At 41.9% G+C, this 23,945-nt stretch overlaps 1 protein-coding gene across 2 annotated transcripts in view; it reads right to left on the reverse strand.

Moving 5' to 3' along the window:
* Window positions 1-18,621, reverse strand: part of LOC110506296 (potassium voltage-gated channel subfamily A member 1-like) — a 38,137-nt gene extending 19,516 nt beyond the window's left edge. Inside the window, exons 1-2 of one of the 2 annotated variants that reach the window (XR_002470945.2) lie at window positions 18,171-18,621; window positions 14,613-17,825 (exon numbers count right to left, since the gene is read on the reverse strand). Coding sequence is in view for 1 of the 2 variants with exons in the window: in XM_021585762.2 (XP_021441437.1) it covers window positions 15,337-17,295 (1,959 nt within the window). In the remaining variant the exon portion in view is untranslated. Of the gene's footprint in view, window positions 1-14,013; window positions 17,826-18,170 lie in introns of those variants that run through there. The other variant, XM_021585762.2, reaches the window with a different exon arrangement.
* Between the last annotated feature and the right edge of the window lie 5,324 nt (window positions 18,622-23,945).

Consider the following 23,945-nt stretch of genomic DNA (forward strand, 5'->3'; position numbering starts at 1 on the left):
TGAAGAATCTGAAATATAAATATATTTTAATTTGTTTAACACTTTTTTGGTTACTACATGATTCCAAATGTGCTATTTCATAGTTTTGATGTCTTTACTATTATTCTACAATGTAGAAAATTGTCAAAATAAACAAAAACCCTTGAATGAGTAGGATGTCCAAACTTTTGACTGGTACTGTATATATAGTACCAGTCAAAATATATGTGTATATATATATATATGTATCACATCCGGCCATGATTGGGAGTCCATGATTGGGAGTCCCATAGGGCGGCGCACAATTGGCCCAGCGTCGTCCGGGTTTGGCCGGGGTAAGCCCTCATTGTAAGTAAGAATTTGTTCTTAAGAGACTTGCCTAGTTAAATAAAGTTTATATTAAAAAATATATATATACAGTATATTTTCCCAAAAATATATGGGGGATTGGAAATTATGCAGACACGTACATTGATGGAAGCTACAATTGATCTGCAATATTAAAGCTGATTTTCGCCCTAAAAAAATTTAAGAATAATAATTCTCAACAGCCGCACTCAGATTCTTTGAAATAGATTTCTATTGATGTTCAAATGGGGTGCATTTCAAGTGGCTACAGACCGATATGGAGAGGATTGAAAACCTGAACTAATGGAGAGGATACTGGCTGTCATGAAGGGCTTTAAGACAATCAAGAGACTATAATGGAACGCTATGTACTGTAGTATGGAGAGAATTCAAACAGACAGCTTTAGAGACCCAACAGACACACGTAGCTCAGGGGGGGGGGGGGGGGGGGGGGGAGCGCAGCCTTCGCTTCCTGCACACTGACACTAATCCAAAGGCTGGGGGATTCTTGCCTCATTCCCCTGCAGGCACTGCTCTCAGATCAGTTCTGACATTCACAGTCACACAAAGCAGACTATAAATATGCAGGCCACACACGCACATACAAATAATCAACATTCGGTTCACCATTCTCAAGCTCGTTTTAAGCCCACAGCCACCAATTGTCAGCTGAAAAAAATCATACGTTGTTTTGCTACGATTCATCTATGTAGATTTATCAGCAATGTACTGTTTGCTGGCACGGTTGAGTGCCCACACAGACACTGTTGTTTCTTTTTCTCATTGGCTGTGCTGTGCTGGTCAGCTGGGCTGGCCAAGGCAGCCCATGCAAGCAAGCGTGGCGTATGTGACGGTTGTGCGCCTCAAGTTGATTCAAAGCGACAAAGGGGGGCTCCACTCAGAAAGCACATGTGCAATGCACTGTGAGTCATATTACACCACGACAGAACATCACGGCAAATTAAAGGCATGGCGCTGGCAGGGTTGGCGGCGGTCAGTAGACATCATTAATGCAAAGACGCCCTCGTCCCCTCTAAAACGAGCTCCGTGCACATGGATGGCAGGACTGGCAAGAGCAGATCCACGAAATACAGTGAATTCAGTGGGTGAATTCACTACAAGCTGACTGAGGGAGCTGATACATCCGCAACTCAAATCACTTCAGTCCCACTAAAGCTTTTTTTCTTGGGACATTGCTGTGAGGTTGAAGAACCTATATGTTTAGACCCTATTCTACTGGCTTACAAGTGGAAAGCAAGCCTGGCTACAGTTGTGACAGGTTGCTAGGCAGTGCGAAACGCCTCCAAATGCACTGTGTTTATGGGATGTCGAGAGATCATCGCTGGTATAATAGAAGTCCATAGCAAATATATACCGAAGATATTGAAATCATCACAAATAATGACAGCTATACACAGTTATACATGTGCAATTCTACCGTGATTTTGTTGTCCACAGACAACTTTTTAAAGGACCAGGGCATCATGACTGCCACAGAGTGAGAGGTTCAACCATGAATAACTAATCATTATTTGTGGACCAGCATGCTAACTTGTAAGCTTAGGAAGGATATACTACTATAAAGGGCCATATTTATAAAGTGTTGACAACCAAGTACAAAGTTTACACCGATTTGCTCAGTTGGGGTTAAAACACCTCCCTAAAAAATAGAAACAAAACATCAAAATGTGAGGATAGAAGATGCACTAGCAGGACAACCCTGCATCGTGTGAAACCACAGCCGAAATGGGAAAGTCCAGCTAGCATGTCTGATTTTCAAGCCTCTACATCCAAAAGCAGGAACGGTAACATGTCTGTGACTCCCTAGCAGAGGAGAAATGCCAGAGCGGTTGATTTATAGCCTGACTTCCCACATAATAAATCACACAGATGCATCTGAAACAAAAATGATATCAGCTGTCATCTCTAGCCAGACTTCCATCCCTCCTCTCCGAAGGAATTCATCCTGTCAATGACCTTTATCCATATGAGAATGATAAAGCCATTTGTTTCCAATGGATTGCAGCTCATTCAAATGCTCTGTCCGTGAATGCCGTTGTTTATGTGTGTGTGTGTGTGTGTGTGTGTGTCAGTAAAGTATTGAGTTAGCATGCAGTAGGTCCCTGGTTTTATCCCAGTCACGGTTAGGCAGCAAACCCCCAATATGCTACACTGGTGTCAGAAGTGGGATGGATGGCCGTGGTCAGGTATTTTACATTAATGTTTTATAACTAATTAGGCCATGACCTTACTGAAGTCGCAAGACTTCACACGAGTGGCATGGTCGTTATTCCTTTTCCAGTCCTCTTCATTACCACAACTCTGTCTGCCTATTGGATCATATGACTCTGTGGTCACTAGACACAGCTTTCTTTGTAACGCCATTGGCCACAAGTGCCTTTCCTGACTGCACGGCACTGCTGAAGCTCCTTTGCCTAATCTTACCATAACACCTGAGAACAACTTAGTCCTCTTTCCTTGCCACAATCGTCTAACACAGAGGGCCAATGCAATTAACAACCATTTGAGTTAGTGATGCCAGTTGGTCACACTGTACATTAAGCATAACTTAACAGTAAATAAATCATGGATGTCTCTTCAAGAAACGTATGGATGACCCACCTACACACATTAAGTAAATCGTTTGGGTTCAAGCAAGAAACACATAAGACATGACACACATAAATAAAGTCAAATGCAAATGAAAAGTGCTTTGTACACTCCATTTGGCACGAATAGTGAAAAATCCCATCACATAATTATCTTGGGCCAGGAATCCAGATAGCCAGGGAACGCTGCCCAGGCTTCTGGATCTGACTGAAATGTGTGTGGGGGGGGACAAATGGGGTGCTGAGAATGCAAACAGCTGAGAAAAACATATAAACAGTTGATTTGCTCTCTTTCTTGTCTTATTCCATTGATTAGCTAGTTTGGGGAGCGGGTGAGCGTGACTAGCCAGTGTGACTGATTACGCGGTGACCGTTCACACAGAAACTTTCATGAATTTTCTGTGTGAAGGATATGGTCTCACCTAACGCTTCCCTCAATAGTAGCCCTTTGTAACAACCAAATGCTTTTACTGTAACACCCTAGAACTTCCTGGAAGTGATCCTGTTCGTCAGAACCACAGGTCTCCAGTGGCTATCCTACTTCCAAGGAACCAATCGGAGCAGCATTACTTGATTGATGGGCAGTAAGGAAAGTCGATAAAGGAGTGAACGAAGACGTCTTGAAAACCAATACAAATGTCAATGTGGGTGATAACAGTATTCATGATATCCCAATTAGGAGCTAAAAAAATGTACAGACAGCGATGTGTAAGTAGGAGGTCAATAGGTGTTGGCAGTGCCAAGTTCAGGAGCTTTGGGATAGTTAGAATAGGAGAGTGCAAAACACACTACACTGATATACTGTGTCCCTAGGCCTAGGGAATACGGTTATTATTCCACTGTTATTACACCGTTCCTCTAACCTTCCAATTCACAAAAGTTGTGGGGGATGTATGTCAAAAACAAAACACAAAGAAACCCAGGTACACACCCAAACAAGAACAAACACACACTTCCTTTGCGTCCATAACGGTGTGAAATGTTGTTGCGCCACATTTGGAAGGATAGCAAAGTGCCACATTTTAACACGTGGCGTTGCAACTGGGAAAGTGCGATGAATAATTCAACCCCACACTGAGAGTTAAACCACGCTCCCCAGTCAGAGGACAGCACCCACTTAAGGGCACACAGCATGTAGCACATCAAAAAGGACCAGAAAAGTGATACGACGAGTTTCCCCATTTATTGCTGACTTGCAGTTGGATTTCAGACTCCAACCCACAGGTGCTGTAAATGCCAGATGGAGTCTCAAAAATAAATCTCTCGTATTTTAAGCATTGTAGTCTGCCAGTGGTTTGTTTAGGGGAAAATTGCACTGTGTACTTCCCTGACACATATTTTCCAAACAGAGAGTGAGAGCTGGAAAAACACTCTCAAACACTTAAAAAATACACATATACAGATGAGCGTACACACACACACACACACACACACACACACACACACGCACACACACACTTTACTCAGACACACTATACATCAGAACATTTCAGTCGCGGTTGCTATGACAATGCTTTCATTTACCACAAACATTCTCATCTGCAGCTTATCGTGGCCCCCGGCACTCTTGGGAAAAGTGTTTTTAACTTTATGCCTGGGAAAGCAACAGTGGAAAAGCATAAGCCTCAACTGATTGATCAACTCTGACTTCCCAATCTGGGTTCCAAAGCTACACCGGAGAGCCTGGTATACAGTTAAACCTTTCAGATGTTAATATTCCCAATGGTTTCAATACGAAATTTGGAAAATGACGTAATACTCAATGATGAAAGTATGAAAATGTAATTTTGTTTGGCATATATACTGAGAGAAAACCAGAACTCTCATTGAATTGAATAGGAGCTCTTACATTGAATTACAGATCTTTATCCTCCTCTTTTGAACTTAAATTAAGACAAAGGTCATCTCGTGCCACAAGGTTCTCTCTGTTCTCTGTCATGACACCTCTTGGTGTGTCTATACAGGATAAAGATAGCTGGCAATGCAACAACAAATGGCATCAAGACAGGTTATTTTCAAAATACAAAATCTCTCCCCAGTACAGCAGGAAATGCTATCAGCTATTTATAGCCTCAAACGTGCAATTTTTGAGCCGGCACTCAAGGGAGGGCACAAAACCCCAATTAACTCACTGGAAACTCACCAAGGCAAACAGTGAGATTACTAATGATAAGGCAAACGCTGGAATATTTTATTTTATCTCACAAGGCGGCCAATATCCCCTCAGATGTGCCGTACAACAAAGGTATTTGGCCATACTATTTTTAATCTCCTAAACAATAGCAGTAAACAACAAATGCTCGCTGTTTAGTAGACTAAGCGTAATAGGCTGCGGGGAGGAAATTTGACCGTTTTTAAGTGGAGAATGTGAAGAATGGAGAATCCTTTGGTGACCTAGAGTGGGATAATTGTTAATGAACAGCACTTTAGCCACTTTGTTCCGGATATTGCACATTTGATCATTTCTTTACAGCTCAGTAATGTTGTTAAATGTAGATGTTCTGTAACTTTTGGAACATTGAAAGAGTAGGTCTAATTCTACGTAGGACATAGATTAAGCTTAGTTCTGGACTAAAAATCTGTGTCCAGGATACCAACCCAAAGAGTACTCTGTGCATCTTCAGTATTTGTTGACTTGCAGTGAAAAGTACAGTAGACTAGATGTGATCAGTTAATCGATGTCAAATGGTTTGAACGTATTGATAAAACCATGAACATCAATACACTTCAACTAACTGCAGTACAACCAGCTTCCAAGTATACAATAAAAAAAACTGCTACGTTATCTGGAATTAAGGATTGAAGATCCCTTTATAAAGCAACAATAAAGAAGAAAGAAAGAATACTTTGTCTCACATCATTGCTAGATAAATGTAATTGCTGTATGATCATTTACACTAGAGATCCATCTTCAATCATTATCTTTCCACCTGCAGGTGCAGCAGAGTTGTTTCCCAAGTATGGGTAAAAAGGATTACGGAAGAAAATGAATAAACCAGTTGTTATTTATAAAAATGGAGAGGGAATTTTCCATCACTGCCGAGCAGTGTTTTAACGGGCCAGCTGACGAAAGAACAGAAACCCATGACTGTATAAAAACCCAGATTTGGCTTGAGGGAGAAAAGGACTCACTGTTTGAGAAGTAAAACAAAATCCTAAAAGAGAACTTTGTTGTTTCCTGCGTAATCCACCGAAAAAAAGTGAAAGCCCTCCCAAAAGAATTCTGTGGATCTGGTCCAAATCAAATGAAAAGACATACAAAGCCCTTCAGCACTGACTGTTACTTTTAAAGAGAAGTAGCATGTTTTTTGCCAGGGGGCATATCTGCAAGTCTCCATCAAAACCTCTGTGAGGAATCCAAAAACCAATGATATTTGACCATTCAAGGGCTTACTGGTACATTTGTGTAACATGAGTTTTTTATCAAATCAAAGACAAGGATAATAGTAAAGCAAAGGTTCCCACGACGGATCCTTAGGAAAATATATCCCAAACATTTATGGTCGAGGGTAACGACGATGTCTATGTTATCAGACGAAGCCATGAGGGACTCACGAAGTGAATAAATCGTTCAATTATGGATGTTATGACGTCAGCAATATAAAGTAAACAACAGCATTCTCCACCCCTCAGCAGTATTTCTGTAAATACGTATCTCGGTTGGTTTAAAAACAGCTCCCTTTGACTCTGTCCTAGACCAATTACAACCATGAGTTTCAACTTTTTCTTGAAAACGGCCAATTGATTTTGGGTAACACTACATTTAAGCATTCTTTATAAAGGGTTTATAATGGGATTATAAGTATCTTATGGACTGTTCATTATTCATCTATAGATAATAATAAGCAGGTATAACTAATATTAGTCTCACAATTTGTCAATCGCAATTTCAAAGAACGAGTATAGCTATTTATTATAAACCACCTATAAACGTAAAATACATAGTCTATAAACCACTTTACAAACACTTTACAAAGCATACCTTCATGATGTAAAGTGTTTCCTGGTTTGAATCATTTCACTTTGAGAAAATATGATTCTGCTTGCTTCCCTTGACCTAACCATATAGTTGAACAAAACCACGTGGCATGTCAAGCACTATAAAAATAAGGGTACTCTTTCATTTATCAGAATGTTCATCATTTTTACTGAACAGCAACTCCCATGCACTTTATGCGGGGGATCTTGGTCTTTGTAGTCCTCCGGGCTGCCTTCTGAGTCATCAACAGTGAGTGGAGGCCCCTGTAGGCTGGCTCCTTGTGTACAGCACACATGCACCGATACACCCAGGGCCCTGGAGAGCTAGCATTAATCACTCCACGTAAAAGCTTCCAGTCACTCCAAAGCAGGAGAGCACAGAGAGGGAGTGGGAGAATGGGTCTTCATTTCTACTGGGTCTTCATTTCTGGCAGCCATTTTGGCTCCACCTGGACTAGAGATGCCACTGCTTTGATTTTGGGAATGCAGGCTTAAGTTTACATAAGCTGATCGATACAGAGGGAGGCTCTGATCACGTATCACAGCTCATCCAGGGTTGATTGTTTCAACGTCCATTGGGGGTGGCCTTAATTAGTCACGAGTGAAGAATTAGTGTGCTCGATTACATATATCCCCGACTAGGAACATGATCACGTTGCTCATTACATTTCATCATATGGTATCCAATGCACAACGTGTGCTTTTAATCGAATTGTAAACCATGATTTTACTTAGGATCGAATCATGGAAAAACAAATGAATTAAGTGGTTTACCTTCTTCACATAATTTGTCATTTCGTGGTTGGATTACACAAATAACCTTGTTGCATTATCTATAGGCCTTCGTGATATCAACTACTATTCAAAACTCCATCTACTTTACCTTTTTGCCTTGTTACTTGACCAGATTGTTCAACCCTGCGCAATCAATCTTGCATTTGAACACTACATGAGTAGTTTACACTGTTCAGCTCATATGATGTTGATCGTTAGGTGTTTACGACAACCAGCGAAACTCCGCTTACTCATTCATTGCTTATCTCAGCGCTCCGTTCAAGACTCCCACAGCTGATGACACATCTGGAGCCACTAAAGTTTACCAGCAGGCCGCTAGCCTTCCAGTCACCAGCCCGCGTCGTCAGGAAGAAAAAGTTTCACGGTTGAGCAGCTGTTGCGTTGGATTAAATCTCGAGCTTGTTAATACACTACCACTGCATCTCTGCAGGGCCTTCGCTTGCACCCCGAGGGACAACCCAGTCTGAGTAAGACTCCATGTGACATCTCTGGGAAGTGCTTACCTGTCCAGCGGTGTGCCAGGATTTCAGTTCCTCCTGCCCCAGTTACATGTGTGACTCCAAACTTGAGTCAATTCTGTGGACTATATACACACTTCCGAGCTCCGCTCAATTAAGACTACAAAGACTCACAACGACAAAGACTCGTAGTCTACAAAGACTTGGTAGCATTTTACGTCACCTTGCCATAAATCATGCTTTTTCAATAGTCTGTAATAAGAGTGTAACTACTGTCATTACACTGTAACATCACGCGACAACCGTTATCGCCATACGTGTGAGTCAGGAAACCCTGGAACCCTACACTAAAGCATATGTGTGACTAGCACAATTATCTACACGTCTAGAATGAGGTAACATAATCGACTCCTGTGCGCATTGTCAGATGAATTCAGCTCATTGGAAAGATCCGCCGTGAGATTTTGTGTTGTTAACAAAGACTTGGGTTGTTATCTTTCAATGGAGGCATACTATGTGACTTCAACATTGAAACCTCGAGGGGGGTAGTTCCATTTACACAGAGGTTAGTCTCCTAAAGCTCCCATGTGTACATTAGTCAATCTCTTCTGCAATTGAGAACTACAGTAGGATTGTTTCCATACAGATTAGCCTTTCAGTTTCCATGCGCACGCAATATTTGTGTAACTTGGAATTGCAATGCAATACGACATAGCATCGTCTATAAATATGTCAGACGGAGGCCCAGACATACTGCACATGTCCAAAGAGTTCTCTGTAGCTCAACTGGTTGAGCATGATGCTTGCAACACCAGGTTAGTGGGTTTGATTCCTGGTACCATCCGTACGTAAAATGTATGACCAAATAAAAGATTTCAGGCCCCTTGGATTTCTTCACATTTTATTGTGTTACAAAGTGCGATTAAAATAGATTTTTTTAGTAATTTGTTTTTGTCAACAATACACACAAAATACTATGTATTGTCAAAGCGGAAGATAAATGCAAAAAAATCTATAAATTAGTCAATAACTAAAAATTGTTAAAAATAGTGCATACAGTGGGGCAAAAAAGTATTTAGTCAGCCACCAATTGTGCAAGTTCTCCCACTTAAAAAGACGAGAAAGGCCTGTAATTTTCATCATAGGTACACTTCAACTATGACAGACAAAATGAGAAAAAAAAGTCCAGAAATCACATTGTAGGATTTTTAATTAATTAATTTGCAAATTATGGTGGAAAATAAGTATTTGGTCACCTACAAACAAGCAAGATTTCTGGCTCTCAGACCTTCTTTAAGAGTCTCCTCTGTCCTCCACTCGTTACCTGTATTAATGGCACCTGTTTGAACTTTTTATCAGTATAAAAGTCACCTGTCCACAACCTCAAACAGTCACACTCCAAACTCCACTATGGCCAAGACCAAAGAGCTGTCAAAGGACACCAGAAACAAAATTGTAGACCTGCACCAGGCTGGGAAGACTGAATCTGCAATAGGTAAGCAGCTTGGTTTGAAGAAATCAACTGTGGGAGCAATTATTAGGAAATGGAAGACATACAAGACCACTGATAATCTCCCTCGATCTGGGGCTCCACGCAAGATCTCACCCCGTGGGGTCAAAATGATCACAAGAACGGTGAGCAAAAATCCCAGAACCACACGGGGGGACCTAGTGAATGACCTGCAGAGAGCTGGGACCAAAGTAACAAAGCCTACTATCAGTAACACACTACGCCGCCATGCTTTTGGGCTATTTTTCTGCAAAGGGACCAAAACAGCCCCAAAACATCACTGCTCTAGAGGAGATCTGCATGGAGGAATGGGCCAAAATACCAGTGTGTGAAAACCTTGTGAAGACTTACAGAAAATGTTTGACCTCTGTCATTGCCAACAAAGGGTATATAACAAAGTATTGAGATAAACTTTTGTTATTGACCAAATACTTATTTTCCACCATCATTTGCAAATAAATTCATAAAAAATCCCCCACTGTAAGTATTCAGCCCCTTTGTTTAGGCAAGCCTGAATTCGTTCAGGAGTAACATTAGGCTTAACAAATCATAATAAAGTTACATGGACTAAATAACTTTTAAATAATAGGGGTTGACATGATTTTTAATTGACTAACCCTTCCTCACATACATACAACATCTGTAAGGTCCCTCAGTCAAGTATTGCATTTCAAGCACAGATTCAACTACAAAGAACAGGGAGGTTTTCGAAAGCTTCATAAAAAAGGGGCAGGTATTGGTAATTAATTAACAATAACAAATCAGATATTTGATATATTTTTAAGCATGGTAAAAGTTAAAAGTTATGTTATGGATTATACTGTATATTAAACCACCCAAACACCTCAAAGATACAGTCATCCTTCTGAACTGAGCTGCAGCACAGGAAGGAAACTTGTCAGGGATGTTGCCATGAGTCCATTTGTGATTTTAAAACTGCTACAGAGTTCAATGGCTGTCATGGGAGAGGACTGAGGATGGATCAGCAGAGAGAAAAGAAGAACACAAAAATACCAAATAAAAATTCCAAAATATGTATCTTCTTTGCAACAAGGCCATAAACAATACTGAAAAAGGCAAAGGAAAACACTGGGCTCCCGAGTGGCGCAGCAGCCTAAGGCACTGCATCTCAGTACTAGAGGTGTCACTACAGACCCTGGTTTGATCCTGGGCTGTATCACAACCGGCCGTGATTGGGAGTCCCATAGGGCGGCGCACAATTGGCCCAGCGTCTTTAGGGTTTGGCCGGGGTCGTTGTAACAAAGAATTTGTTCTTAACTGACTTGCCTAGTTAAATAAAGGTTAAATGAGAAGCGCTATGTTTGGGGCAAATCCAACGCATCACTGAGTAACTGTTTCCTTATTTTCAAGCAAGGTGGTGGCTGGATCATGGTATGGGTATGCTTGACATCGGCAAATGCTGGGGAGTAAAAAGAAACAGGACAGTGCTAAGCACAGGCAAAACCCTAGAGCAAACCTGCTTCAGTCTGCTTTACACCAGGCACATTTCAGCAGGACAACAGCCCACAACACAAGGCCAAATCTAAACTGAAGTTGCTTACCAAGAAGACAGTGAATGTTCCTAAGTCGCCAAGTTACAATTTTGACCTAAATCTGCTTGAAATACTATGGCAAGACTTGAAAATGGCTGCCTAGCCATGATCCCCAACAATTTGACAGAGCTTGGAGAATTGTTTAAAGAATAATAGGCCAATATTGCACAATCCAGGTGTGTAAAACTCTTAAAGACTTACCCAAGAAGGCTCACAGCTGTAATTGCTACCAAAGGCGTTTCTAACATGTACAGTATGGACTCAGGGAGCTGAATGCTTATGCAATGACTATATTGTATTTACACATGTTTCATTCATCTTAAATAAAGTTATGATTGTTCTTCCACTTTGACATTCCAGAGTATTTTGTGTAGAGTGTACATTTTTTGTTGTTGTTGATTAAATCCATTTTAATCCCACTTTGTAACACAAAGAAATCCAAGGGGTCTGAATACTTTTGCAAGGCATTGTACATTGCTTTGGATAAAAGCATCTGCTAAATGGCATTTATTAAACTCAGCAAAAAAATAAACTTCCCTTTTGCAGGACCTTGTCTTTCAAAGATCATTCGTAAAAATCCAAATAACTTCATAGATCTTCATTGTAAAGGGTTTAAACACTGTTTCCCATGCTTGTTCAATGAACCATAAACAATTAATGAACATGCACCTGTGGAATGGTCGTTAAGACACTAACAGCTTACAAACGGTAGGCAATTAAGGTCACAGTTATGAAAACTTAGGACACTAAAGAGGCCTTTCTACTGACTCTGGAAAACACCAAAAGAAAGATGCCCAGGGTCCCTGCTCATCTGCGTAAACATGCCTTAGGCATGCTACAAGGAGGCATGGGGACTGCAGATGTGGCCAGGGCAATAAATTGCAATGTCCGTACTGTGAGACGCCTAAGACAGCGCATAGGGAGACAGGACGGACAGCTGATCGTCCTCGCAGTGTCAGACCACGTGTAACAACAGCTGCACAGGATCGGTACATCCGAACATCACACCTGCGAGACAGGTACAGGATGGCAACAACAACTGCACGAGTTACACCAGGAACGCACAATCCCTCCATCAGTGCTCAGACTGTACGCAATAGGCTGAGATGCTGGACTGAGGGCTTGTAGGCCTGTTGTAAGGCAGGTCCACCAACGCTGGACCAGCCACTGGCAAAAAGTGCTTTTGTCGCGGTTTTGTCTCACCGGGGGTGATGGTCGGATTCGCGTTTATAGTCTAAGGAATGAGAGTTACGCCGAGGCCTGTACTCTGGAGCGGGATCAGTTTGGAGGTGGAGGGTCCATCATGGTTTGGGGCGGTGTGTCATCGGACTGAGCTTGTTGTCATTGCAGGCAATCTCAACGCTGTGCGTTACAGGGAAGACATCTTCCTCCCTCATGTGGTACCCTTCCTGACATGACCCTTCAGCATGACAATGCCACCAGCCATACTGCTCGTTCTGTGAGAGATTTCCTGCAAAGACAGGAATGTCAGTGTTCTGCCATGGCCAGTGAAGAGCCCGGATCACAATCCTATTGAGCACGTCTGGAACTTGTTGGATCGGAGGGTGAGGGCTTGGGCCATTCCCCCCAGAAATGTCCAGGAACTTTCAGGTGCCTTGGTGGAAGAGTGGGTTAACGTCTCACAGCAAGAACTGGCAAATCTGGTGCAGTCCATGAGGAGGAGATGCACTGCAGTACTTAATGCAGCTGGTGGCCACAACAGATACTGACTGTTACTTTTGATTTTGACCCCCCCCCCCCCCCCCCCCCCCCCCCCCCTTTGTTCAGGGACATATTATTCCATTTCTGTTAGTCACATGTCTGTGGAACTTGTTCAGTTTTTGTCTCAGTTGTTGACATTTTGTAATGTTCATACAAATATTTACACATGTTAAGTTTGCTGAAAAAAAACACAGTTGACAGTGAGAGGACATTTATTTTTTGCTGAGTTTATATTGTATTATACTGTATAACATAAACTGTACTAGAGAAGGCCCAAACATACATTTACTACGTTTTTGAATCAGAGCAAAGTTTGTACCTGTTATTCCCAATGGAATAAAACATAAAAGGGAGAGATAACTTTGTGCGAAGTGAAGTGTTTTTATCTTTTTGATCAGATCTGACTTGCCAGGGTCACCAAAGGTCGCATATAGCAACAGCCATCCAAATGAACACTGAATCCTTTGAATTGATGCCTGGAGATGAGGAAACCCCATGAAAATCAGAAAATCTTACACTAATTTATCCTACTCATCATATGTGGTGAGTGTATGGTAACAATTGACACTGCAAAGACTGTCTTGCACATGACATCAGAGGTCAAACACACTCATAATAATGTAAACTTTTGACATCTGACTTAACATTGCCCTGTGATGTCCCAACCCCTTTTTAACCAAACTTGATGGCAAACAGTATCCGTAGCCGACACAGGCTTACCATTTCGTTGTCATAAGTCGGGTAGCGTAACCATTATGACTGCACGATTCACGTAAAACAAGTTTAAATTGAAGGCGTTGATGCCATGCTGGGGAAACGGCACACAGATGCCGTTAACCTTTTTGATGAGTATTTGCTCCACAGCAACTTTTTAACGTAACTAATTACAGTGTATTGATGCAGTAACAAAACACATTGAGCCAGCCGCTTTGTGTGTCTGGATGTACCGTTTCAAAAGAACAATGAATACCAGTGAATGTGTTTGTCTGACAGGCGATGACAGGTTTTCTGGATAAAGACACAGAGCTCTGAGTGCAGAGAATATACAAATACTGCTTTGTACAACTCAATTTGAAATATTTTATTATTATATTAGGCAGAATCTCAGGGCCGCAAAAGTATCAATGCTGTCAACATCAAGAGTGTGTGTTTGTATTGGGGCTGTACAACCAAGTAGTTTCGGGGGACAGATTAAATGAATGCTATCAGCAGGCTAGTAGTGGCCCGTGCAGCACATCATCGTTTGTTTTGATACAGTTGGCCTAGTCTATTCATATTTAATGGCATCACTACCGTCAATGAAAAAAGTGCATCACGTTATCCCTTTGCGCACGCGCATATCTTACTTTTTGGATTGTTGCATCATTGAATGTAGTTCGAAATGTATGTATATCCTTCTAGAAATGTGGGTGTAGTGTGACAGTACCTGACCTGATTCAAAAACATGCAGCAAGCAACTAAGCCTTTCATCAATTCATTTGGAATGTCTCCGAATGGTTCCAGTCGCATGATGTGTACGGTGACATCAGTGTGTGTGTGTGTGTGTGTGTGTGTGTGTGTGTGTGTGTGTGTGTGTGTGTGTGTGTGTGTGTGTGTGTGTATTAAGCTCGTATACAGAAAACCACATCACATGGGGATTGTATTTAAAAGGTGAACATACCTTGGAAAACAACCGCCTGCTGGAGATCTTGGTGCTTTCTGGGATGACCAACAGACCTTCCTTTCTCATTTTAGAGAAATGTGCACTGTCCAACGAATAAGAGATTAAGTTCACAAACCCAAAGTTTCCATTATGACAGTCATTTTTTCCCCCAAATAAGCTTCAGTCAACGTCCGTGTAAAGGGATATTGTCAGTTAGTTTGAGGTGGTTTTAAAGGGACGGAGTTGTAGTCACGCAAGTTATCCGTGCAGGACCTCTCGTGACAGCCAGTGTGGAGCAATAACTTCCAAGTCTATCTCTCTTGAAAGTCAGCGTCTCAAACAAGCTTTTACAATAGTGCAAACTAGGCCTACTATAAACTTTGACTTTATCGCATAACAGCAAAACAATAACTACATCTCCCCTTCCATTATTGGCAAATTAAACTGATAAAGTGCATATGCATTAGCCTGTCCCTTAAATATATTCAATTTCATTTGGCCCAGATAGGTAGCCTGTATCTGATATTCGGATTACATTGGTCATAATAGTTATAAATCCGTAGGCCTATATTCCTCTAAGCAGAATAAAACACCATGTTTGAGCTTCCCAAGGTCTAGCTATATATAAAGTGTGTGTGTGTGCATGCGCGCAAGTGCGCACTTGTGTGAGTCGGACCACCTATGTGTGTGTGATATGACAGCATATCTTTCTTCACGAGAATAATGTTTGTTGTTTTTGTCATCACACGTCAGTTTGTTGTGACTTTGAACTTGTACTGTTTTTCCTGCCAATGTCTGTCCCGTTTCCTTTACTCAGGCTTGTATCCACCCCACACAGCGACTCCGTTACCCCCTCTTCCATCTCCATGTACTCCGCTTTATCACCCAGCGAAGAGCCCGAGGGGGACCCTTTGAATTTTTTAAGAAAGTTGGGGAAATAGGGGCAGACAGGTGGTGGGGCTTCAACAACCGGTGGAGGGTCTGCTTCATTATCAGTCTCCCTGTGGTAGAAGTAATTGAAGTTGGATACAATGACGGGCACTGGAAGAGCTATGGTTAACACACCCGCTATGGCACAGAGCGAGCCCACTATCTTGCCACCGACAGTAATTGGTTTCATGTCTCCATATCCGACCGTGGTCATAGTGACGACAGCCCACCAAAAAGCGTCGGGAATACTTGTGAATTGAGACGCGGGTTCGTCTGCCTCAGCGAAGTACACTGCACTTGAGAACAAAATGACACCAATAACGAGGAAGAAAATCAGAAGCGCTAGTTCCCTCATACTGGCGCGGAGGGTATGTCCGAGGATCTGCAGTCCTTTGGAGTGCCTGGAGAGTTTGAAGATGCGAAAGACTCTGACAAGGCGGATTATTCTCAATATTGCAAAACTCATTGCCTGGTCCCCTTTGCCTTGCTGTTGAGCAAGATCTGTGCCGAGCGTGATGAAATAAGGCAAAATCGATACAATGTCTATAGTATTCATAATGTTTTTAAAGAAATCCGTTTTACTTGGACTTGCAAAGAAGCGCACTATAATCTCAAATGAAAACCAAATAATGCATACCGTCTCCACAATGAAAAAAGGGTCGTTAAAAGGAGTCTGTCCATGAGGTTCTGTCGAATTGTCTCGTGGTTTAAGGTATTCTTTTTCGTCCCTGAACTCTGGCAACGTTTCCATACAGAAAATGACTATTGATATAACGATGACTAAAACGGACACGACTGCAATCCCTCTCGCAGGTTGTGAGCTCTCTGGGTATTCAAAAAGAAGCCAAACTTGGCGTTTGAACTCGTCCTCTGGTAAGGGTTTCTCTTCCTCTTTGACAAAACCCTCATCCTCCCGAAACTTCAGTATTGCCTCCTCTCCGAGTTCATAGAATTTCACCTCCTCAGAAAAGATGTCAAAAGGTACATTTTGGGGTCTCTTCAATCGCCCCCCTGACTGGTAATAATAAAGAATAGCGTCGAAGCTTGGTCGGTTCCTGTCAAAAAAATATTCATTCCTTAGAGGGTCGAAGTACCTGATTCGTTTGTCCGGGTCTCCCAAAAGAGTGTCAGGAAACTGTGTGAGAGTCTTAAGTTGAGTTTCAAACTTTAGTCCGGACACATTAATAACAACTCTTTCGCTGCACCCATACTCACTGTAAACATTTGCGTATCCTGATTGGGGACGTCTGTCTGTGAGTGAGACAGTCTCTTCATCATCCATATTACAGAGAAAACTGGAACTCTTGCTTCCCCTGTCCTCCTCTTCCCCGCCTTCCGCCTCGTCCTCCTCTATCATATCCTCCTCTGATCCAAGTAGCGCCAACTCCGAGTGGCGCAAATCCCCACCGAGAGTCTGGCGACTCCTTCTCCAACGTCCTACACCGCGTTGCTTTTTCCTTTCTCTGAGAACCTGCTGCTCGGACTCATGGTAGTGCTGCTGTGGCTGTTGCGAGGAGGAGGGGCGCGAGGCGGTACTGCCGCTACTGTTGTTGGCATTTGATGAGGAGGCGGTGCGAGACTGATGCTGCTGGTGGTTGTTAAGGAGATGGCCAGAGGACTCCCCTCCCTCTCCACTTGCTGCACCTTCCGCAGCGGCTGTTGCCTGCTGTACCTGTCTCTCCCTTTCGTGCTCCCTTTCCCGTGCGCGAGCATACCCGTAAGGCAGTCGAGTTTTGCACCCATTATCTGCACCTATCATGGCAAACTCCATTTTGAGAAGGGTGTAAATTCAGTTCTGAGTGAATGATATAATCCCTTTAGCGACGACTCGTGTAGGACAATGGAAAGTAGCAAATTGTAGCAAAGGGCGCACAGGTTGGTTGATCCTGCTTTGACAGATAGCAGGCACCTGTTATTCAGTGAGTCTTAGGTGAGTTAAGAATGCGTAATTAAAGATCCATTTTTGGAATATAGTTCACAAAGTCGTTGACAAAAATCACATGAATATATTTTTGTCAACTGACTCCTCATTTATTTTATGACATCATTATTACAGCCAAGTGAATATAGGCTGTGGATGGGTAGGCCAGATATCACCAGATATTGGACAATATATTCACAAAACCACCTAATTTGTCCCTCAGGTGCTTAACTCCAGTGTGAGTACTTGCAGAAATACGGCATTTTTGCCTTTTCGTGGTCCCTCCTGGTTGCCATTTTAGGTGATGAGAAAACCGGCCCTTTTGTGCTGTACACCTTCAGTGATTCTGAATGACTTTATTCCTCTGACGTCTTCAGCAGCTGCAAGGGAGAAACAGCAGTTCGATTAGACAACCTACAAATGTATGTATTCAAATGCATGTCCCCTGTTTGGGCGATGCATGCACTATAGCCGACGTCGCATCACCAACTTAAGAGCAGAAAACACAAGTCTAATAATAACAGTAATTATAATGACAATATTTATAACACGAATTAATAATTAATCATACTAATAATAATAATAATAACTAACATGGCAACAGAAGACAACACATGATAACTGCAACATTTGTCTGTGTAAACATTCTTTAAATTACGCACGGAATTGTGTTCACTCTGTTTTAAAAAATGCCCCACCTTCATTCATTTAGACATTCCACTTACATATGATAAAGGCCGAACGAAATCGTCTCAGCACCTTACAAAATGTGCTGTAGGTGAGGATGCAATTCCTTGGTTTGCCCAATTTCGCATCTTGTTTTGGGAATATTAAAATCCCTCGACGTATCCAACCGGGGAACATATCACCTATACATCTGTGTTCGATTGCACTCGAGGGATTACACTTTTTGGACGCGTCTCGGCGTTGTCTTGTCTCAATTCAACAGGATCTATTTATTGAGTATCATCCCCATTCCCGAAAAAAAAGATCCACCGCTGCATCGGTGCTGGCAGCAAAAATATATATAAAACGCAGGTCTAGCGTGTATCAATAGCTCAGCCTGGTCAAAGAAGCTGCGTCGGAGAGAGGGCAAATAAAAGTTTATGTTGATATGTGAAATCGCCCACGGTTAAGTAAGCGCATCACACATCTGTCCGTTGCCTCTACCTCCCCAATTTCCCATTGTGCGTGTTATTGAGGAGTTGTGCCTCGTCCAAGCCGAGCATGTGCCGCAGCGCAGGCAGAGCTCGATCATCCCCCAGTGGATGGAGCGGGTCACTACGCACCTCAGCCACCACCACTTCTAACACTGGGATGGTCAAATGCAACTGTTGCCATCTATCAAAGGTAACCCTCCAAAATGCCATTGATATCATTTGACCATCTACCATGCAACCAGATCGAAAGACATGGGGCACATGCATCCTGCACCTGATGAGCACCTCACCTAATAAACATCTCAAAGCTAATGCAAAGCAAAAAAACGAATAAAACGGGAATAACAAATGATATAAAATGGAAAGCAAATCTGTGTCTCTATTCAGCTTCAGAGAGACGTAGAGGCAGATATGGACCTGTCTTCAAAATATTGACCTAACGGACTACTTGCAATTAACTTATGCCTACATTTAGAGAATTCCATTATCGAATAGAATAGTATATAGGCCAAAGTTAACCTGATGTTATGGTAACTGTATACTGATATTCTAATGGATATTATTTATATATATACAGTGACTTCGGAAAGTATTCAGACCCATTGACTTTTTCCACATTTTGTTATGTTATAGCCTTATTCTAAAATGGATTAAATAATACAAATCCTTAGAAATCTACACACAATACCCCATAATGACAAAACGAAAACAGGTTTTTAGAAATGTTTGCAAATGTATTAAAAATAAAAATACCATATTTACATAACTATTCAGACCCTTTGCTATGAGACTCGAAATTGAGCTCAGGTGCATCCTGTTTCCATTGATCATCCTTGAGATGTTTCTACAACTGGATTGGAGTCCACCTGTGCTAAATTCAATTGATTAGTCATGGAAAGGCACAGATCTGTCTATATAAGGTCCCACGGTTGACAGTGTATGTCAGAGAAAAAACCAAGCCATGAGATGGAAGGAATTGTCTGTAGTGTTCCGAGACAGGATTGTGTCGAGGCACAGATCTGGGGAAGGGTACCAAAAAATGTCTGCAGCATTGAAGGTCCCCAAGAACACAGTGGCCTCCGTCATTCTTAAGTGGAAGAAGTTTGGAACCACCAAGACTCTTCCTAGAGCTGGCTGAGCAATCAGGGGAGAAGGGCCTTGGTCAGGGAGGTGAGCAAGAACCCAATGGGCACTCTGACAGAGCTCTAGAGTTCCTCTGTGGATATGGTAGAACCTTCAAGAAGGACAACCATCTCTGCAGCACTTCATCAATCAGGCCTTTATGGTAGACTGGCCAGACAGAAGCCACTCCTCAGTAAAATGTACATGACAGCCCGCTTGGAGTTTGGCACCTAAAGACTCTCAGACCATGAGAAATAAGATTCTCTGGTCGGATGAAACCAAGATTGAACGATTATGCCTGAATGCCAAGCGTCATGTCTGGAGGAAACCTGGCACCATCCCTACATTGTAGCATGGTAGTGGCAGCATCATGCTAAGGGGATGTTTTTCAGCAGCAGGGATTAGGAGACTAGTCAGGATCAAAGCAAAGATGAACGTGCAAAGTACAGAGAGCTCCTTGATGAAAACCTGCTACAGAGCACCCAGGACCTCAGACTGGGCCGAAGGTTCACCTTAGGACTTCGACCCTGAGCACACAGCCAAGACAACGCAGGAGTGGCTTCAGGACAAGTCTATGAATGTCCTTAAGTGGCTTAGCCAGAGCCCGGACTGGGAGAAACTACCCAAATACAGGTGTGCCAAGCTTGTAGCATCATACAAAAGAAGACTTGATGCTGTAATCACTGGCAAAGGTGCGTCAACAAAGTACTGAGTAAAGGGTCTGGATACTTATGTAAATGTGACATTTCATTTTGTTTATTTATTTTATTAACAAAAATGACTATAAACCTGTTTTTGCTTTGTTATTGTGAGTAGGTTGGTTGACGAGAAGAAAAAGGTTTTAATCCATTTTAGAATAAGGCTGTGACTTAACAAAATGTGGGAAAGGTCAAGAGGTCTAAATACTTTCCGTATGCACGATATACGTACAGTACCAGTCAAATGTTTGGACACACCTACTCATTCCAGGGTTTTTCTTTATTTTTTATATTTTCTACATTGTAGAATAATAGTGAAGATATCAAAACTATGAAATAACACATACAGAATCATGTAGTGTAATAAAGTGTTAAACAAATCCAAATATACAGTTGAAGTCGGAAATTTACATAAACTTAGGTTAGAGTCATTAAAACTCGTTTTTCAACCACTCCACAAATTTCTTGTTAACAAACTATAGTTTTGGCATGTCAGTTTGGACATCTACTTCGTGCATGACACAATTATTTTTTCCAACAATTGTTTACAGACAGATTATTTAACTTATAATTCCCTGTGTCACAATTCCAGTGGGTCAGAAGTTTACGTACACTAAGTTGACTGTGCCTTTAAACAGCCTCGAAAATTCCAGAAAATGATGTTATGGCTTTAGAAGCTTCTGATAGGCTAATTGACATAATTTTAATCAATTGGAGGTTTACCTGTGGGTGTATGTCAAGGCCTACCTTCAAACTCAGTGCCTATTTGCTTGACATCATGAGAAAATCAAAAATAATTCAGCCAAGACCTAAGAAAATGAATTGTAGACCTCCACAAGTCTGGTTCATCCTTGGGAGCAATTTCCAAATGCCTGAAGGTACCACATTCATCTGTACAAACAATAGTACTTCAAGTATCAACACCATGGGACCACGCAGCCGTCATACCGCTCAGGAAGGAGATGCATTCTGTCTCCTAGAGATGAACGTACTTTGGTGCGAAAAGTGCAAATCAATCCCAGAACAACAGCAAAGGACCTTGTGAAGATGCTGGAGGAAACAGGTACAAAAGTATCTATATCCACAGTATCGACATAACCTGAAAGGCCGCTCAGCAAGGAAGAAGCCACTGCTCCAAAACCGCAATAAAAAAACCAGACTACGGTTTGCAACTGCACATCGGGACAAAGATTCTACTTTTTGGAGAAATGTCCTCTGGTCTGATGAAACAACAATATAACTGTTTGGCCATAATGACCAGGCTTACAAGCGTAAGAATACCATCCCAACCGTGAAGCACGGGGGTGGCAGCATGTCGTGGAGGTGCTTTGCTGCAGGGGGGACTGGTGCACTTCACAAAATAGATGGCTTCATGAGGGAGGAAAAATATGTGGATATATTGAAGCAACATGTCAAGACATCTGTCAAGAAGATAAATCTTGGTTGCAAATGGGTCTTCCAAATGGACAATGACCCTAAGCATACTTCCAAAGTTGTGGCAAAATGGCTTAAGGACATCAAAGTCAAGGTATTGGAGTGGCCATCACAAAGCCCTGACCTCAACCCTATAGAAAATGTATGGGCAGAACTGAAAAAGCGTGTGTGAGCAAGGAGGCCTACAAACTGGTCTCAGTTACACCAGCTCTGTCAGGAGGAATGGAGCAAAATCCACCCAACATATTGTGGGAAGCTTGTGGAAGGCTACCCAAAATGTTTGACCCAAGTTAAACAATTTAAAGGCAATGCTACCAAATACTAATTGAGTGTATGTAAATTTCTGACCCACTGGGAATGTGATGAAAGAAATGAAATCTGAAACAAATCATTCTCTCTACTATTATTCTGACATTTCACATTCTTAAAATAAAGTGGTGATCCTAACTGACCTAAGACGGGGAATTTTTACAAGGATTAAATGTCAGGAATTGTGAAACTGAGTTTAAATGTATTTGGCTAAGATGTATGTGAACTTCCGACTTCAACTGTATATAAAATCACAATACCCATCAGATTGTCATTCCACCTCAATTACCCTGCAAAATGTATCAAAACCATTTAAATGAAGAATCCCTCCCCTCCATGACAAGTTAGGACACAACAGTCTGCCCTCTCCACTCAATGTTAGAACCGTGACTGAACGCAGCGGTGTCTATCCCTAAAACCCTCTCAATACCCCTGAATGTCTCACTCCATTGCCTAAATATCTTGCATTAACTGACACAATGGAGATATAAGAACGGCAAGAAATGCTCAATTGACTGAATGATTAAGCCTTAACGTAGCAAGAACATGGAGAACTAACTTGCAAAATAATTCAGCGACGATAGTTGACTTCTCTAGTAACATAATTGTTGTCATAGCAACATAAGACAAGTTAGCTAGCCAGCTACCACCAGACAAAGTTATCACACGAACGTTGTAAACGTAACTTAGTTGTAAAATACGATTTTAGTTTATAGAAGCTAGATAAACGTTCAACAACATGTAGGTTATACTGAACACTAAATAGATAATAGGCTAGCTGACTAACAGTTGTGATGATGACTTACTTAGCTAGCTGCTAATGCTATTAGCTGTAACGTTTCTGTCCCAATCAACGGCCTGGAAAGCTAGTTCACTTGCTAGCTAGCATGCTGGTGCTCCGTTGTTGAAGTTCATAATGATCATAAGTAATTATATCAAATGTTCCTCAAAACTCCTTGGAGTTGTTGATAAATCCTCTTGACCAGTTGACTTATTCCATAGGTTCCCTGGTGCTTGCATGGCCCCGTTCTTGAGTCTTCCTCCTCACAATGAGACCACAATCACACCTCCTCCTCCATGCTTCACGGAAGGAAACCACACATGCAAAGATCATCCATTCCCCTACTCTGTATCTCACAAAGACACGGTGGTTGGAACCAAAAATCTAATCAGACCAAAAGACAGATTTCCACTGGTCTCATGTTTCTTGGCCCAAGCAAGTCTCTTCTTATTATTGGTGTCCTTTAGTAGTGGTTTCTTTGCAGCAATTCGACCATGAAGGCCTGATTCACGCAGTCTCCTCTGAACAGTTGATGTTGAGATGTGTCTGTTACTTGAACTCTGTGAAGCATTTATTTGGGCTGCAATTTCTGAAGCTTGTAACTCTGATGAACTTATCCTCTGCAGCAGAGGTAACTCTGGGTCTTCCTTTCCTGTGGCGGTCCTCATGAGAGCCAGTTTCATCATAACGCCTGATGGTTTTTGAGACTGCACTTGAAGAAACGCTCAAAGTTCTTGACATTTCCCGGATTGACTGATCTTCATGTCTTAATGTAATGAGGGACTGTCATTTTTCTTTGCTTATTTGACCTGTTCTTGCCATAATAGGGACTTGGTCTTTTACCAAATAGGGCTATCTTCTGTATGCCAACCCTACCTTGTCACAACACAGCTGATTGTCTCAAACGCATTGAGGAAATACATTTCACAAATTAACTTTTAAGAAGGCACACCAGTTAATTTAAATAATTCCAGGTGACTACCTCTTGAAGCTGGT

Source organism: Oncorhynchus mykiss, chromosome 26 (assembly GCF_013265735.2).
Source record: "Oncorhynchus mykiss isolate Arlee chromosome 26, USDA_OmykA_1.1, whole genome shotgun sequence".
Classification (NCBI taxonomy): domain Eukaryota; kingdom Metazoa; phylum Chordata; class Actinopteri; order Salmoniformes; family Salmonidae; genus Oncorhynchus; species Oncorhynchus mykiss.